The sequence below is a fragment of the Theobroma cacao genome, chromosome 4, assembly GCF_000208745.1.
Source record: "Theobroma cacao cultivar B97-61/B2 chromosome 4, Criollo_cocoa_genome_V2, whole genome shotgun sequence".
Lineage (NCBI taxonomy): Eukaryota > Viridiplantae > Streptophyta > Magnoliopsida > Malvales > Malvaceae > Theobroma > Theobroma cacao.
Genome location: NC_030853.1, coordinates 1,688,326 through 1,705,308, shown reverse-complemented (window position 1 = coordinate 1,705,308; position 16,983 = coordinate 1,688,326). Strand labels below are relative to the sequence as shown.

Below are 16,983 nucleotides of genomic sequence, written 5' to 3'. Positions count from 1 at the left end.
AATTACTTGACAACGAGTAACTTTTCAACTTATCAATAACCAACATAACTAAACAAGTAAATCTACTCGCCGAACAAACGGCACATGACAAAATAATCATTTTTTTAGAGATTTGGAGAAGAAGATTCAAACTTACTCTTTAAATAGAGGATCATGTACTAATTGATAAATCAAATATTTGAGTGTAACATGACAAAATAGTCTTTTTCTCTTTCAATTTCTTTTTAAGTCTTCTTCCCTTTCAATTTCTTTTGTTTTCCTTTGGACATTGGCTTTTGTTTCCCCTTTGAATCTTCCAAACTGGAGATCAACATGGAGTCACACAACTTAAAAAAAATCTCAAAATCAAATCCGAGATTTAGTATTTCACATGCTTGTTTGCATCTGTGAAAAGATTGGTTAGCTTCTTCATGATGCCCAAATTTGAGTTCAAGAATTCTGAAAAAAATAAAAAAGAAAATTATCAAAATATAAATCATAAAAATAAAAAATAAATTCACGAATAAATGAACAATGAAAGCAGGATCCAATAGATTAACTCTTACCCTGACAAAAAAGAAACAGAAATATAAATTGATTCGTATTGAATTAAAACCTTTTCTGCTTTGTGTACATGTTCAAGAGCCTCCTTCCAAGACCTTTGGAGGAAATGAAGCCTTGCACTATTATAATGATAACCAGCAAGCCTCACTGCTATATCGTCTATTTGCTTGCATAACTTGTCTACTCGAGTTTGATGATCTGCTAACTCAGAAATAACAACTGGTTTCTTCTTCAGGATGTCAATACTTGCATTCTTTTGCTGAGCGACTTGGTTCATCACATTGAATGTATCAAGATCGTGTATGTTGGTGGCAACCATGGGGATTATACCAATATACATGTTTAAGAAACCATCAATGTCCTTGGGATCAAATGTAGCATAAATTTGTTCCAAAAGTTGACGACTTTGCTCTTGCTCTTGATCCATTTCTTCCCAATTTTCAGCCATAATCTTTAAATATGATTAACAATAGCAAAGGTACCTGTTATTTAATCTATACAATATACAATATTTTAATCTTCAATAATTATATAGTTAAAATTAACCCATATGAGGTTTTTTTTTATTTATTTGGAAAAAGGGATTTAAACCTTACTCGAGATTATGTACCAATCGATAAATTAAATGTTCGAGTGTAATTAACATATACGAGATTAAGCTGGAAGATTATAAAACTTTATCTTTTTTTGTTTAATAGAAAACACACCATTACTCATTTAGTTACTAGCTCGGACAATATCAAAGTATTTTTACTAAAATTATAAAGGCATCCTCTGATCTTTCAAGACACATTTGATGTGGATCATAATTCTTTTTTTTTTTTTTTCTATGGTTAATACTACTGAAATTCCTTAAAGAAGCTATAATGTATATAATCATAAAGAATATTAGATTTCAATTTTCCTATGAACACAACCCAACAATTCATATGTTCTAAACTAAAACTATATATATAAAAATATTTTCCAGTCACACATTTGATTATAATTTTCACCAACCCAAATCAAGATTTTAATTTTTGCAAGACTTACCTGACAGACCAGACCTGCTTCTTGTCTTTGTTCAGTCTTGTTTCTTGTTTTTAGGGTTTATGTTAGAAGTTACGTGGAGAAAGCTAGGGCTAGATTTGAGGGTTTTAATCCCTCTTTTTTATGGGCCAACCCAACCCATTTAAGCCCAAAAAAATGAAAACTGTAATGTCTTTTTCTTTTTTAATTTTTATAATCTTGATTCCTTCCATTTCTTTCGTTTTTCTTTAACATTTTCAAGGCATAGTATCTGAAAAAGTCTTAAATTATTCAAAAAAATTTAAATAAGTTTTTATATTTTTATTATGTTCAATCATGTTTTTATACTTTTATTTTGAATCAAATAAACTCCTATAACTAATAATTGACTTAATCAGAATGTTATTTGTCATTTTATATCACGTTGACCTGACATGCTAACATATTATAATCGATGATAATATAACATATTGACATATTATAAAATGATGATATTGTAACATACTAATTTGACATGATTTTTTTAAAAAAATATTAATTTGACATAATAATATAGTGATGTGGTATTTTTCACTTTACACATCAACGTCATATCATTGCTATGTGAATATAAAATGACAAGTGACATTTTGATTAATATTAATTAATTAATTATTAGTCATACAAGCTTATTTGATCTAAAATAAAAATATAAGGCTTAATTGAATGCAATAAAAGAATTTGAATTTTATTAAATAGTTTAAAGGCTTATTTAAGCACTATGCCTATTTTCGATAAAACATCACTTTTATTCATTTCTTTAGGTATGATATCAAAAAAACTCTTAAACTATTCAAGAAAATTTAAATAAGTTTCTATATTTTTATTGCGTTCAATTAAAGCTTTGTACCTTTTTTTTTTTTAGCTAAATAAGCCTTTATATTTTTGTTTTAAGTCAAACAATCTATTTATGATTAATGATTGACTTAATTATAATTGCATTTATCATTCTATATCACATGGTTTGATGTGGCATGTTAACATATCATTATTAATAATGATATGACATATTGATATATCATAATTGATGATAATATGATATGCTAATTTGACATAATAACATAATTATATAGCATTTTCTACCATCCACATTAACGTTATATTAGTATCATGTGGATATAAAATGATAAAAAGTATTTTAACTAATGACAATTAGTCAATAATTAATCATAAGATATTATTTGATCTAAAATAAAGGTACAAAGGCTTGATTGAATATAATTAAAGAATAAAAGTTTATTTGAATTTTCTTGAATAATTTAATAACTTATTTGAGCATTATGTTTTTTTATATAATATAAACTAATTAACGTTAATTAAAGAAAAAAATCCACATAAAATAGGATGCAAATACTTGAAACACTCAAAATCTCTAACTTTTTATTTTTCCCATTTTTTCTCAATTTTCCTCATTTTTTTCTTTTCTATTCCATTTCCTTGTCTCTTTGGTTTTATTATAAAGTTTAATATAATATCTAAAAAAGTCCTTAAAAATTCAAAAAAATTAAATAATTTTTTTAGTATATTTAATTAAATTCATGTACTTTTATCTTGAGTCAAATAAGTCTTTATATCTTTATTTTAAACTAAATAAGTCACTTATTATTTTATATCATATAACGTTTACATGACATATTGATATAGTATAATGAATGATAACGTAATATGATTAAATAACCATGAGATATCTTTCACCTTTCACAAGCGTCAGGACAACTTCAAGTGAGTATGAAATGAAAAATGATATTTCAATTAATAAATATTATTTAATAATTAATTATAAAAATTAATTTAATTTAAAATAAAATATAAAAATTTAATTCAATAAACTATACGAATAAGTGTTTATTTAATTTTTTTAAAAAATAATTTGAAGATTTTTTGAGTGAAGGTAGCAATAACTCTGTTTTCATCTCGGACTCGGAAGGCCCAAAACATCGCACAAAAGCCCAACCCATTTATTTTCTTATTCTCCATTTGCCAAGTTTCCTAAACCCTAATTAAAACCCTGTCTCCGCCCTCGTCCCCTAGACCAAAAACCCAACGAAAGCAAATCAGGCGTAAAAAGGTTTCCGAAAATGGGAAGCAGCCAAGCAGCAGTCTCTTTCTTAACGAACCTCGCACGCGCCGCCTTCGGTCTTGGCGCCGCTGCAACTGTCCTCAACTCCTCAATGTACACTGTGGACGGCGGCCAAAGAGCGGTGCTCTTCGATCGTGTAAGGGGAGTGATGGAGAAAACGGTCGGAGAAGGGACCCATTTTTTGATCCCATGGCTCCAGAAGCCTTTCATCTTTGATATCCGTACAAAGCCCCACACCTTCTCATCTGTTTCTGGAACTAAGGATCTCCAGATGGTTAATCTAACGCTTCGTGTTCTTTCTAGACCTCAGGTAATTAAGAACAAAAGACCTTCTTCTTTTTATGGGTTCTGGTTTAATGGGGTCTTTTTATTTTCATCATTTCTGGGTTTTGTTCATTGTTTTTGGACTCTCATGGAAGAACAATAGAACATTAAAACAGTGAAAAGCAAAGGTTAGAAATCCCTGTAAGATCATATAAAAACATGAAAAGACTGCGAAAATTGGATATCAAAATTCACAAATTTCTCAAAATTGGATGACAAAAATGAGTGAACCCATTTTAATTCCCGGATAAGGAAGGCCCAAATTTCACTCGAAAGCCCAATCCATTTATTTTCTTTTCTCTCTATTTACCAAGCTTCACAAACCCTAGTAAAAACCCTCTCTTTCCCCATAAATACCAAAGACCCCCCAACAAGCAAATCAGGCAAAAATTTCCAAAAAATGGCAGGAGACAACCAATTCGCAGTTCTTTTCTAAAGGAACGTCGCACGGCGCCATAGGTGTCAGCGAATGGTGAAATGATTAATGAAGGTACTGGGTTTTTTTGTTTTTAATTTTTTGTTAAGAAATGAAAAGTGTTGATCATGATATGAATCGAATCAAAGTTACTGATCTTGTCAATGTGGTCAAGAAGTGTAGATCAACATCACTTCTACTTTCATTGTAGCTTTGCTTGTCTAAATATACATGCTGAATGCATGATTTGGTTTATTCTTTTAAGATTAATTGTTTGAATGATGGCATGTTTGTAAAAGGTGGACCGTCTTCCTGTAATCTATCAACGCCTTGGTCTTGAGTATGATGAGAAGGTGCTTCCCTCAATTGGCAATGAGGTATTGAAAGCTGTGGTTGCACAGTTCAATGCTGACCAACTTCTCACTGACCGTCCCCAAGTGTCAGCATTGGTCCGAACTGGACTGATGCAGCGTGCAAGGGACTTTAACATTGTGCTAGATGACGTGGCAATTACACATTTGTCATATGGAGCGGAATTCTCAAGGGCAGTGGAACAGAAGCAGGTGGCACAACAGGAGGCAGAGAGGTCTAAGTACGTTGTGGCGAAAGCTGACCAAGAGAGGAGGGCTGCTATTATCAGGGCAGAAGGTGAAAGTGAGGCTGCGAAACTAATTTCTGAAGCAACTGCAACTGCTGGTATGGGGCTGATTGAACTAAGGAGGATTGAGGCATCAAGGGAAATTGCTTCAACTCTTGCTAGGTCACCTAATGTGGCATACCTGCCTGGAGGACAGAACATGCTTCTGGCTATGAATCCTTCTAGGCCGTGACTGACTGCTTGAATGATGGTAATTTCTGTTACCTATGTATGTTACATTGCATTTGCAGTCAATGTTACTTCCTTATTTATCATGTTCATTTAATCTCCAGTGCCAACCATCACTTGAATTTGCTGGAAGAAATGTTTGCTGCTTTCCATATGTTAAACAAGGAAGTTGCTTTCTTTTGTGCTCCAATTTGCTTGGGAATTATGAATTTTTGTTTGGTATAACATATTGCTGATTTGGCTGAAATCAAATACAGACACATAGGTTGTCATTAGAAAGACTGATTGGTTATCTTTGTTGAGAGGATGCCTTGTTCTTGCTCACTTCAGCAATGCTATTATGTCATGATGCGGATGCTAAGAAGCTGCCTTAGGAGAAATGTCTAATCAATGTTTTATGTGGTTAAGCTGATTTAGATGTTATCAGGTAAAAGAATTTAGGTTATCTTTTTGTGAAGACTATAGCTGCTTATCTACGGTGAGACATTATATTATTCTTGCTCTAGCATTCATTAGGTTGCATTTGTCTGCTGCCGAGCTGTCTCAACTAAATTGTAAGTGTGGTTGTATATTATCTTATCAATGCACTATTCCTATGATTTGTTCTCTTATTCTTTGTTCATGTAATGTTAATCATGTGAGATGTGGTGCCTAATAAGTTGCCTAATTAATATCAATTTGTAGTTTGTGATGTATTGTTGATTCGTGTGTGTGTGTGTATGAAAAATTCTGTTTGCCCTTTGCGCTAACTCAATTTGTACTGCCTCTATTAACCCTGCAGCCATGGCAGCCATGTCACTGTCACTCTCTCTCTCTCTCTCTCCATCCTTTAGATTTATTTCATTCTCACTATATTTCCCCTCACCTCATTGTGCAGTCCCCCTACCATTACAGGTCTTCTTCCTTCACATCCTACCTTCTTCTATCTTCGATTGTCTCCCATCCTTTTCCTAAACTTTCTTCCCCAACTTTTTAATTTATTCTTTCGTTTTTGCTTCTGCAATCTGAACCTTACGTGGAATGTTGGAGTGAGGGGTCGTAATGGTTGTTGTAGTGTTGTTCTTACTTTGTTAACAGTGTTGCTTTTATTGTTACTTATGCAGTTGGGAACTTTGGGTTTTTTTTCTTTTAAGTATTTTGTTGGAGTTTTTCTTCTGTATTTGCCTTGTCCCTTTCACTTAGTGTTTCTCTCTTAGCAATAAAACCTTATTTGGTTTTTAAAAGAAAAAACAGGATTTTGTAGTTGAGAGAAAGAGGAAGTCAGCAATGCGTAGCTGATTGATGAGGGAAAGTTGAATGAGGAGAGAGATTGTGATGACTGATTGACTGAAACCCAATTGGTTGGGGGAAAAAATGGAAACAAAACTGTTGTCAGTTTTATGGTGACATGGCATTAGACATGTCAGGCGGGACAAGGGTAGAAAGGGTAGACCGGCTGGGCATGTAGTATTGCCCCCCTCTCTCCCTATATGTATATGTGTGTGTGTGTATATCATGAGGGTGTAGCTTAGAAGTAAGAATGTCTGCAGTTCATGGGCTCCCCTCATATAATTAGAAATTACAATTGAGTTTGCCTTTATTTGGTATTATCATTCTGTTTTAATCACATGGTGAATGCAATTACAATATTTCATAGAAGGCAGTATGTGTAATACCTTTTAAGGGCTGTGACTTCTGCATTGATAGTTTTGTAATTCAGGCCTTATGGTGAAGGTCATCTATGACCTTCACTGCTGTTACAACATTCTGATTTTGGTTTTCCTTTGGTTGTGCAGGATCCTACGACTTAGAGTGAAGCTTGAGAGATGGTGAATTTTGTCAAGTCAGTTGCGTTATTGATGGAAAGTTTCTGATATTTGAAACCATCTTATGTCTGGAAAAAAACATTTTGAGGACCAGATGTTTAGAATTAAGAAAGTTCTTGATGTTAAGTTGGACAACATGTTGGCCTTTAGATTGAGATCATAAGAATAATCAGTTATTTTAGTATTTCAAAGATGGGTTTGATGCTAAATATATGTTCAATTCTTATTTGTTCCCAAGTACATCCTTAAGGTGTTCCTTCAACCTTAGCTTGTTTGGTTTCACATTGACATTGGTAATAAAATTCTTCAAAAAGTAAGGTTTGATAGATGGTGAATTAGCTCAAGTCACATGCATTATTGATGGAAAGCTTCTAATATTCTGGTACACATATCAATTGTGTTTAGATATAGTTGATTTGGTTATGAGGTGAAAAGATTGTGGGGAATTGATGTAGAATGAAGTGAATTGGTTGGACGAGGTTTCACATTCAATTCTTGGCTCCCAGTCTTTCTATAATCATTTCTATGTGAGAGGAGGAAAGAAGACAATTAGTCTTTCAATTTTTTATTTTTTTTTTTCCTTACCTTTGGGTGTGAACCATTTTGAATTTTAATCCTTTTCTTGTTCAGAATTGCAAATATTTACAAGTTTTAACAACAATTTACCATTTACTTGTGTGAATTTTTATTTGTTGATGGTGCTCTGAATTTGGTTTTAGGTGGCAGCAGTGATGGGTTTTGGATGTTAAGGTGGTTGGCTAGAGTGGCAGAACATATATTCTTGAAAATTTTTTAGGAAATTTTTGCTCTTCTTCTCCATCCATTAAACGAAACAAAATACCCTTTTTTGACAGTTTCTCGAATTCAAACTATAATGCTGAATGGTAAAAAGGGCCTGCAGAGAGCTTGGAGGCAGCGGAAGAGATTAAGACTCAGTCCTGTTGTGTTGTGCTGCACAGCCACCTGGTTCGGCCGCTAGATAACATTGAAATCAACTTATGAAAATTCATCTTCGATGTTTTGTTTTTATTTATTTGTACTGCAACTGCAATCAACGGTTTGTTTCTGACCTCAAGTTGCACTCTTTTCTGCCTGGGGTTCTTTACATGACATATCTCGACTCTGTCTTCTAGAAACGCTCTTTTAACTTATTAGCATAAAAGCTGAATCAATGAAAATTTCATGCAACATCGAAGCAATGAACTAAAGAGAGGAATCTGCAATGAAACTTGAAAAGAGTAGAGAAAATTATGAACACAACCAAAATAGTAAATTCATTCCGACAGAATGAAAACCGTTCCAGACCAAAATGCATAAAAATGGAAACACTCCATCCATCCAAAAACATGTCCCGTACAAATCTATTATTCCCATGACATCTCCTCTCCCATATTGCTAAGGCTGATGAAAGAGGAGGCCCACAACATGCAATGACTTCCTACACCAATATCACTCACTTGCAAGAAGCCATGTATCGGATCAAGTCAACAACACGGGAACTGCAACAGACAAAATGCTTACCATCAGACATGCAGCAAAAGACAAGTATACACAAGTATCCTTGCAAGGTATTATTGATGAGCTTCGGAGACCAAGATATGCATATTTACCTGTAACCCCACTCGTTGTCATACCATGCAACAAGCTTAGCAAACTTTTCATTCAAAGCAATTCCAGCCTTGGCATCAAAAATGCTTGACCTGTTAAAGCACAACACAACATAAGTTCCAATTGCATTATCTAGTAATCATCTATACAATACCATGCCACAAGCCAGAAAATCAACATTGTTAAACCCATTAAGAATGAAGCTTCACACCTTCTGTCACCAACAAAGTCAGATGACACCAAATCTTCATCTACATAACCAAGAATTCCCTTCATGTAGGTTTCAGATGCCACCCTACACAAAAAAAGGGGCAGAAAAGAATTGGAGTGCATTAGATAGGTTATCTATATTCTGAAAAATCATAAGGACAATTTAAGAAACCAACATTCTAATCCTTACTTGACAGCACTCTTAATATCCTCATAAGAAGCTGGCTTCTCAAGTCTCACGGTGAGGTCAACCACAGAGACATCAACAGTGGGAACACGGAAAGCCATTCCAGTCAGCTTGCCATTCAACGCAGGTAACACCTTGCCAACAGCCTGTGCCATTACAAGATAACCACCACATTTAATCACAAAACTTCAATCTCAACAGGCCAACAAGAAGTAGAGCATGCTGAAAATCACTCATTTCTTTGAAGGAAAAATACAGGTACAAGCATCTGAAAATCTGAATATAGATATACACCTTGGCAGCTCCAGTGCTGCTGGGAATGATGTTGAAGGAAGCAGCTCTACCACCTCTCCAGTCCTTCATTGAGGGACCATCAACAGTCTTTTGGGTAGCTGATTCAAACAGACAAGTCAGTCAACAGTACACATTTTGTGGCAACAAGAAGCAATAAAACACCATAAGTACTAACCAGTAATTGAATGGACAGTGGTCATGAGACCCTCAACAATGCCAAATTTGTCATTGATGACCTGCCACCATGTTTAGAGGTTCATTATTACCTTAACATAAAACGTATTAGCAGAATGATTCAAACAAGTATAAGAGGAACCATTATTACTTTAGCCAAAGGAGCAAGGCAGTTTGTAGTGCAGCTAGCATTGGAGACAATATCAAGGTGAGGCTTGTATTCCTTCTCATTGACACCCACAACAAACATGGGGGCATCCTTACTGGGAGCAGAAATGATCACCTTCTTTGCACCACCCTACGAAGATAAAAAGCTAAACCCAGATAAGAATGCTAAACATGAAAAAAAGAACAAATTTAGTTCCACACATACAACCTTCCCTTTTCAGTCTTGATAAACAAAAGGAATGTTAATAATTACATAGACAAAACAAAGTATTTCGATAGATCATAAGATCCGATATCTAAAAACCAGTAACGACATGTTAACAATTAATCTATTAGATTTTCATCTCCTATGGCCATAAAATAAACTCATGATCAAATTATCATCACAAACCTTCAAGTGAGCAGCAGCTTTGTCCTTGTCGGTGAAAACACCAGTAGACTCAACAACATACTCAGCTCCAGACTCCCCCCAGGGGATTTCCTCAGGGTTTCTGACATCAGACAGAACATAAATCAATAAAATAGTTCTACATGACAAAACTCATCATGCTCCTCAGTCAATTACAAAATCCCTTTCAAAACATATAATACCTGATGCCGAAAACAGTGACAGGCTTTTCACCGAAGAGAAGGGTCTTTGGGTCCTTCACCTTAAGCTCATGGTTCTTCCATTGACCGTGAACACTGTCGTACTTAAACATGTAGATCTGTACAATACAGTTATCAAATTATTAAATAACTAAACAACAAAAAAAATAGATTCTTTATTTCCAAATTCTTTTCCTAGTTTCCTTCTTTTCAAATTAAACCCAAAATTCACTCACTCACTTAAAAACCAACCAGAACCTGTTAGTCCATCATAAATCTCTAGCAGATCGATCTTTCAATAGATCTCGTTATCATTTTAATTATTTTCAGTTAAAAGACATCACTCTTCGTTAAGTAACAGAGAAAGTGTAAGAATCAGATCAGGAACAAAATATTCAAGTCATTAATCCTCTAAGATCTAGAAACATGCAAGGACGCAAGTGCAAAGGAAATACAAATGTACGAACACGAACCATGTATTCAATGCTGATAAAAGGATCGTTAACAGCAACAAGCTCAATATCATCGCTTTGGAGAGCGACTCTGGCAACCAAACGCCCGATTCTTCCAAATCCTTCACCAAACAAACAAAGAAAAAAATCAGATCCATGATTTGAAAACTAAATAAAAAAACCACAACGAAAAAAATATGTACCGTTGATTCCGATCTTGATCTTCGCCATGTCGGAAAAACGAGAAACAAATCTCTAACAAAGTCGACCAAAAGTAAGTGTTAAGACGGGAGACTGACGCAGACGAGAGTGATACAGTGGCGAGGAAATGAAGAGGAAGGGATTTATATATAAGAGGGAGTGTCGAAACCTAAATAAAGAAGGGGCAGATGGCGGAAATTTCTAGGGAAAAATCGGGACCACAAACATGTGATGGGAGTGTCGTGGCCGTTGATCTCGAGGTTGGTCACGTGATCTGTTGGTTGAGGATTTCACGAGGATGATGAGAAGGGGTGGAAACGGTAAAAAGAGAAGGATGGTGCGGGGCTGGGGGTGAAAATTTTGGAAATTTCTGGGCTTGGAATGAGGGGGAAATTACGGTTGTGACCTTGGGATGGGGAGGGGATTAGAGACTGACGGTCCGTTTAACGTATGGATAGGAAAAATCCTGTTTCTTGCCATGCTCTTGCTAATTTGATTTTTCTTCCCCGTATATCTCATCTTCTAGAAATTTCTCAATATTTTTTGGGGAAAAAAATATTAAAATTTAAAATAGAAAATTTTCTAACAAAATCATCCAGTAATAATACTCTTCCTCGTCCCTATTTCTTTTTTTTAATGTAATTATAAAATTATTTTTTTTATTTTTTTTCATATTAAAAATAATTCAACATCTATATTGTAAAAAAAATTACATTTTAATGAAAAAAACATGGCCCAAGAGCTGGCTTAATGTTTCTCTTGCATCCTAGTATAGTCAAAGTAACTCCACTGTGTATAATAATAATAATAATAAATTAAATGTCCTTAATGACCTAACTTTTTCTTAGATGGTTTTGACTGATTGGTGAATATACCAACAACCATAGAGAATATGCTTGTTCCAAGTTGCAACACCATAAAAGTTTCACAACATCACAAACAAGACCCTACCACAAGGGTAGTTTGCATGGGTGAGATAGGTGGGGGGACATGGACACTCCATCAAAATTTTCAATTTAAGGAACACGATTTTCTACACTTCATCTTTTCATGCCAAATTTGTCAATTGCAGAACACTGTAATTGAAAATCCCTTGCCTTGCATATGAAATCCATGTCTTCCATGAAAGGTAAATGACAAGAAACAAGGGTCAGAGATCACTTTTTAAGTAGGGAAAATCAAGGCCAAAGTGTTTTATCAGTATGGAACTTTGAAGAAAATGGGGTGGAAAAGAAAACAGCCCTATGAGACAAAAAGTTGGGGCCACCTACCCACTATGTATGTTGAATAAGATGTTCAGGCAAATGAGGTTCACAAAACATAAAGCTGTTCAAAGATAGCTGATTTGAGGCAGTGCACTATACACCAATATTTATAACATAAAAGATTAAACCAGATGATAAAGAATCTATCTAAATTCTCAGCTGACATACAGCACATAGACTACCGTACAAATAGAAATCTTGTGATGTCGATTTCAATGATATTACCTCATAACATCATTTGATAATCTTTATGCGTGCCTGCCTGTACTGGGGCTGGGATTTGCTTGAGTCGATGGCTCAAAGTTTTTTGTGTCCTAGGCCCTGGTCTGCACCAGATTGGAGATAATCCAAAGTATCCTTGCATCTATATCCATTTCTGTCTCTTAACCATGCCAAGCCACAGCGATTGAGAATATTATTGAGATCATCTTCTGTGCACAATGTTTTATCCTCAGTGCCAACAACTATGCACTCAGCCTCGTTGTAAAGGCTCAATTCAATTGTGATGGCTGCAATACACTGCTGGTATAATAGTATCTGAAAACAATTCTCCAATTTCATTGCACGAGGTGCTGAAGTTGAGGACTCTAAATACCCTCATCAAGGTGGAGTGTATGATCTCTTAAAAGCATGTCCCCTGTCAAGACTCCAGACAAGCTGGTCTTCATCCTCTAGCCAAAATGCTCATTTAGTCCTTAACCCGAACATTGACGTGATTGCTTCCTTAATTGCATCCACAGTTGTTGATACCAACTCTTCTAGTGTAATCCCCACATTTGACTGATATAACCCTACCAGTATAACAGGGGTGGCCTTCACCTCCTGCCATACAAGGATCATGACATATGCCTCAAATGTTCATGCCCTTGATAAGACGAGGAGCTTCAATAAATACAAGTAAAATGAATCTTGACTGTCAAATTACAGACAGAAAGCGAAGCAAAGCAAAAATAACTGAGTAGATATAAATTGCTCCGAATGGATTTGTTGCACAATTTGAAATTTTTATCAAATTCCTACAATAACGGTGGAGAAAACTTAGAAGCTTTGCACTTGAATTCAAAAAACAAAAGATACCATTTCTAGTGGTCTACCTCCACAGCCCAAGGAAGGACTTCACTGGCTGTAGCTGCATCAGTGGTGGAAATGATCAGAGGTCACCAACATGATCTAATGCCCACTCTAGGTTAACTGTTAACCAGTCACCTGCTGCAAATGAAATGATGAAAGCTTTTCATATCAACTAAGGGCATAAAACCAGTCAAGCAAGACACAAAAAGCAATCATGAAGATAGCTGATATTGATCCAATCCACAAACTTAAGGACAGTGGGGGAATAAATGTAGACCTATAGATCAGTTCTAGGCGCAGAGTGATCCTATCAACACCTCCATCCCCACCACCTACCCTTGATTTAAGGGTGTTATGAATTTAAGTATAAGTTATGAAAGTAAATATAGAATTAACTAATTACTTATAGCTAGAAAGCTTCAGAATTCAAGCTCACTTTTGATTATTTAATTTCTACGACTCAAGCGTTGCACCCCACAGAAAAATTCCACAAACATATGATTTCAGGAAAAATAGTATTGCCTGACTCGCTACCCAATTTTGTTCCGCAAAGATCAACAGGTGAAACCCAACATTACTTCACTCTAAGCTACTGCTCCACTGACATTTCTTCATGCCAATAATTTGCCATCAGTTTCTCAATAATATTCTTCAACGCAGGTGCGCTGACCCCGCATTTCTGTTCAGTAAAGCAAGATTTGCCTTCTTCAGCTGCCTTGCAAAGCTGTGGATCCAATGGCACCTTTCCGAGGAATGGTACTCCCATCTCCATACACATTTTTGCTGCACCACCACCACTGCTATCAAAGACTTCATTGGCAGCAATGACATCTAGCATTTCAGGTGCTTTCTCCCTCATATATTCAATAACCTTCCCTGTGACATCCGTATGTTCACCAGTCTCTGTCATCCTCAAAAACTTGAAATCTGTCAATGGCTGACACAAGCCACTCATGTTCTCAACAACTCCAAGAACTGGTACTCCAACTTTTTTACAGAAACTAACTTCTTTACGAACATCAATCAAAGACACTTGCTGTGGGGTAGTGACAATGATTGCTCCATCTATTCCGGTAGCCTGAAGGAACTGGACAATTGAGATGTGCTCATCAGAGGTCCCAGGTGGGGCATCAACAACCAAAAAATCGAGCTCTCCCCAATATACATCTTTTAGGAATTGCTTGATGAGCCCATTTTTACGAGGTCCTCTCCAAATAACTGCTTCATTAGGGTCGGGAAGCATGAACCCAATTGACATTACTCCAAGGTTGGACTCAACATAAACAGGAGACCACCCAAGGTTGCTCTGGTGAATGTCTTGACCTTCTAAGCCAAGCATTTTTGGAATGCTTGGACCACAAATATCAATGTCCAGTAGACCCACCTGGAAATCCTTAGCTGCTAGCGCAAATGAGAGTTGGGCAGAGAAAGTGCTCTTGCCAACTCCTCCCTTCCCTGATAAAACCAGTATCTTATGCTTAACAGTAGCCATTCTTTCTGCAATTGCAACCAAGTCTGCAGAATGTAATGGATTAAACATTATATCAGATTACTGATTCATTTGACAGATCATTTGGTCAAGCTAGGACAGAAGCAAAAAATCTTTAAGTTTTATAAACCATCATGAATATGTATTTAACCATCAGATGATTGCCAATCATCCTTTCATACAACAAAACCCACAATATGCCAGTTATAAAATAGAATAGAGAAAAAGCACAAAATAACATATCCACCAAAATGGAGAGAGGCAAATTACGTAGGCCAGAAGCATTCATCAGTTCTCATTTCTGGCATATATCATAACTGCAAACAGTTGCTCGTTATTATATGAGGTAAAACCTAAGACAACTAAGCTAATGAATGCATCAATACAAATGTTAAACTATAGACAATTAATACAATTATATGTGAGCTTTTTCAAATAGACCATTATGAAAATTAAAAAAAAAAAAGTGGTGGCAAACAGTTAAATGAAATTAGAAGAACAGTCAAAACACAGGACACCCTTCCTTAGTTCAAAAAAGGTTGGAAGGGTGATAAGCTGAGTTAAAAGCCTGGTCAAACACTCCGAAACAAAACAGCTTGCAACTAAAATAATCATCAATCTTTGCTTTATTTCCAGGTCAGTAAGTCAGAAACACTGAGAAGACCTTGATGCACTAAGGTATGCAACTTAATACTATGCTATCAAAAAAAAATTTTAGGTTCCACCAGACATCACGAGTAAGCTTCCTTAAACACACAACTGAGATAATAAATATTACTAGAGTTTGGAAGCATTCTTTCATCATTCAAAAATGCGAGCTCCATTCAATATATTAACACATTGGATAAGCTTCACCTACAACCGTTGCAGTTAATGGCCATGCGGGAAAAGCTAAAACTACAAGGGTTGTAGGTGGGGTTTACCCTAACAAATTCTAGCGCCAACTGAGTATGTAACATGGATACTTGTGATATCTCCAGATGTTATTTTCTCCATTAAAGCTTCAAATGCTATTATAAGGTTGTTAATATTTCAAAAGTAATCCCAAAGAAACCTAAAATCCTAGCCATCAAAAACATTGATACAGCAAAAAAAAAAAAACCTCTTCACTAAGAAGCCTCAGACCATCACCATGAAAATTAATAAAAAGATGGTAAAGAACGAAAAAGCAAACCAGGGTCAGGGCCCTTAGGGGTGGTGGCACAAACTTCTTGATTAGGGCATCCTTGGCAGGCATCGGATTTACCCGCTGACTCCGATTGAGGACCCGGGCAATCTGAAGAGAAATGAAGACGATTAAGTATAAAAACAAAAGCAGAGAACTAATTAATCCACCAAATTAAAAAAGAAATTACGTTCGTTGGCGTTTTCTGGGATTTCTCCGTTCGCCATGGCCATGGGCTGATGGTTTTGCTGAAGAACAATAGCTGTGAGAAAAATAGAGAGCTTCTAATTCTATGGCGGCAACCAGCTGAGTTTTTGGGCGTTAAATAAGGCGAGGACTGCTGTAAATTAGCAAAACGTAATTTCACTTGCGAATTTTTTTTAATTATTTATATCTAAAATTTGGCTTATGATTTTAATTTGGTTAATTAAACATTAAATTAATCAAATGATAATTATAATGCTCAACTGATGAAATTATTTAAAATAAAAAATAATTATAAATGAATGTATTTTCATTTTTATAAAATTTAATTTTTATATAAAAAACTATCACATAAAAAATTTTCTTTTAAATAATTTATATTTTCACCTTTTTTCCTTTTAAAATACTATTTTTTTTTTTGTTTTCAGCTCCACATGCCAAATTTTAATCTGAAAAAAATGTTCCATTTAGTAATTAAAAATTAACTTACTGAAAAAAAAAATCGTGAAAACATTTTATTAAAAAAATTACTATTTTTATTATTTAAATAAATTGAAAAAATAATTATTTATTTTCTGAACCAACCTATTGTTTAAATGATCATATAAGTCTAATTACCATCCACCTCTATTCCATGTTATTTAGTCCATCGACCGTAATTATAACGTCTCTTTTTAACTTTTACGAAAATTAACATAAAAACTTTAATTTTAATATATTTTATATTATAATTTAATTTTTTTTAAATATAAATATTTAATACTTATCTAATTTAAAATAAATTTGTAACATATAAATTAAAAATGCTAAGTACTTATAAATGAGAAAAATATATTTTACAACATACCAAGAGAAAAGATAAATAAA

The 16,983-nt window shown here is 34.8% G+C and overlaps 3 protein-coding genes across 14 annotated transcripts; 1 reads left to right on the top strand and 2 right to left on the bottom strand.

The window, feature by feature from the left end:
- On the top strand, nt 3,567–7,384 carry LOC18600935 (prohibitin-3, mitochondrial). Its single transcript, XM_007031684.2, has 3 exons — nt 3,567–3,980; nt 4,709–5,257; nt 7,011–7,384. The coding sequence occupies exons 1-2, from the start codon at nt 3,669–3,671 to the stop codon at nt 5,237–5,239; spliced, it is 843 nt and encodes a 280-aa protein (XP_007031746.1). The 5' UTR covers nt 3,567–3,668; the 3' UTR covers nt 5,240–5,257; nt 7,011–7,384.
- On the bottom strand, nt 8,242–11,088 carry LOC18600934 (glyceraldehyde-3-phosphate dehydrogenase 2, cytosolic). Its single transcript, XM_007031682.2, has 11 exons — nt 10,925–11,088; nt 10,743–10,843; nt 10,273–10,388; nt 10,073–10,172; nt 9,665–9,811; nt 9,515–9,575; nt 9,340–9,437; nt 9,049–9,191; nt 8,860–8,943; nt 8,651–8,740; nt 8,242–8,539 (listed from the first exon to the last, which is right to left on the bottom strand). Exons 1-11 carry the CDS (start codon nt 10,950–10,952, stop codon nt 8,494–8,496), a joined length of 1,014 nt encoding a protein of 337 aa, XP_007031744.2. The 5' UTR covers nt 10,953–11,088; the 3' UTR covers nt 8,242–8,493.
- On the bottom strand, nt 12,170–16,249 carry LOC18600933 (cytosolic Fe-S cluster assembly factor NBP35). Of its 12 annotated transcripts, none has more exons than XR_001927684.1 (5): nt 16,103–16,249; nt 15,922–16,023; nt 13,695–14,773; nt 13,265–13,393; nt 12,170–13,052 (listed from the first exon to the last, which is right to left on the bottom strand). XR_001927684.1 is itself a non-coding variant. In XM_018120184.1 (3 exons), exons 1-3 carry the CDS (start codon nt 16,143–16,145, stop codon nt 13,848–13,850), a joined length of 1,071 nt encoding a protein of 356 aa, XP_017975673.1. In that variant the 5' UTR covers nt 16,146–16,249; the 3' UTR covers nt 12,171–13,847. The 12 variants fall into 12 exon arrangements, 1 of the variants encoding a protein (XP_017975673.1); XR_001927685.1 differs by having other exon boundaries at nt 13,282–13,393; XR_001927678.1 differs by having other exon boundaries at nt 12,171–13,069; nt 13,265–14,773.

What these genes read in the sequence shown, in the direction of transcription:
- LOC18600933 (XM_018120184.1), bottom strand. Translation starts at nt 16,145, where the DNA reads ATGGCCATGGCGAACGGAGAAATCCCAGAAAACGCCAACGAAC. An exon ending in CCCAGAAAACGCCAACGAAC is followed by an intron (nt 16,024 to 16,102) that starts GTAATTTCTTTT and finishes ATTTCTCTTCAG; the next exon opens with ATTGCCCGGGTCCTCAATCG. An exon ending in CCCTAAGGGCCCTGACCCTG is followed by an intron (nt 14,774 to 15,921) that starts GTTTGCTTTTTC and finishes TACATTCTGCAG; the next exon opens with ACTTGGTTGCAATTGCAGAA.
- LOC18600935 (XM_007031684.2), top strand. Translation starts at nt 3,669, where the DNA reads ATGGGAAGCAGCCAAGCAGCAGTCTCTTTCTTAACGAACCTCGCACGC. An exon ending in GTGTTCTTTCTAGACCTCAG is followed by an intron (nt 3,981 to 4,708) that starts GTAATTAAGAAC and finishes TGTTTGTAAAAG; the next exon opens with GTGGACCGTCTTCCTGTAAT.
- LOC18600934 (XM_007031682.2), bottom strand. Translation starts at nt 10,952, where the DNA reads ATGGCGAAGATCAAGATCGGAATCAACG. An exon ending in GTCACTGTTTTCGGCATCAG is followed by an intron (nt 10,173 to 10,272) that starts GTATTATATGTT and finishes GTCTGATGTCAG; the next exon opens with AAACCCTGAGGAAATCCCCT. An exon ending in GATATTAAGAGTGCTGTCAA is followed by an intron (nt 8,944 to 9,048) that starts GTAAGGATTAGA and finishes TTTTTTGTGTAG; the next exon opens with GGTGGCATCTGAAACCTACA.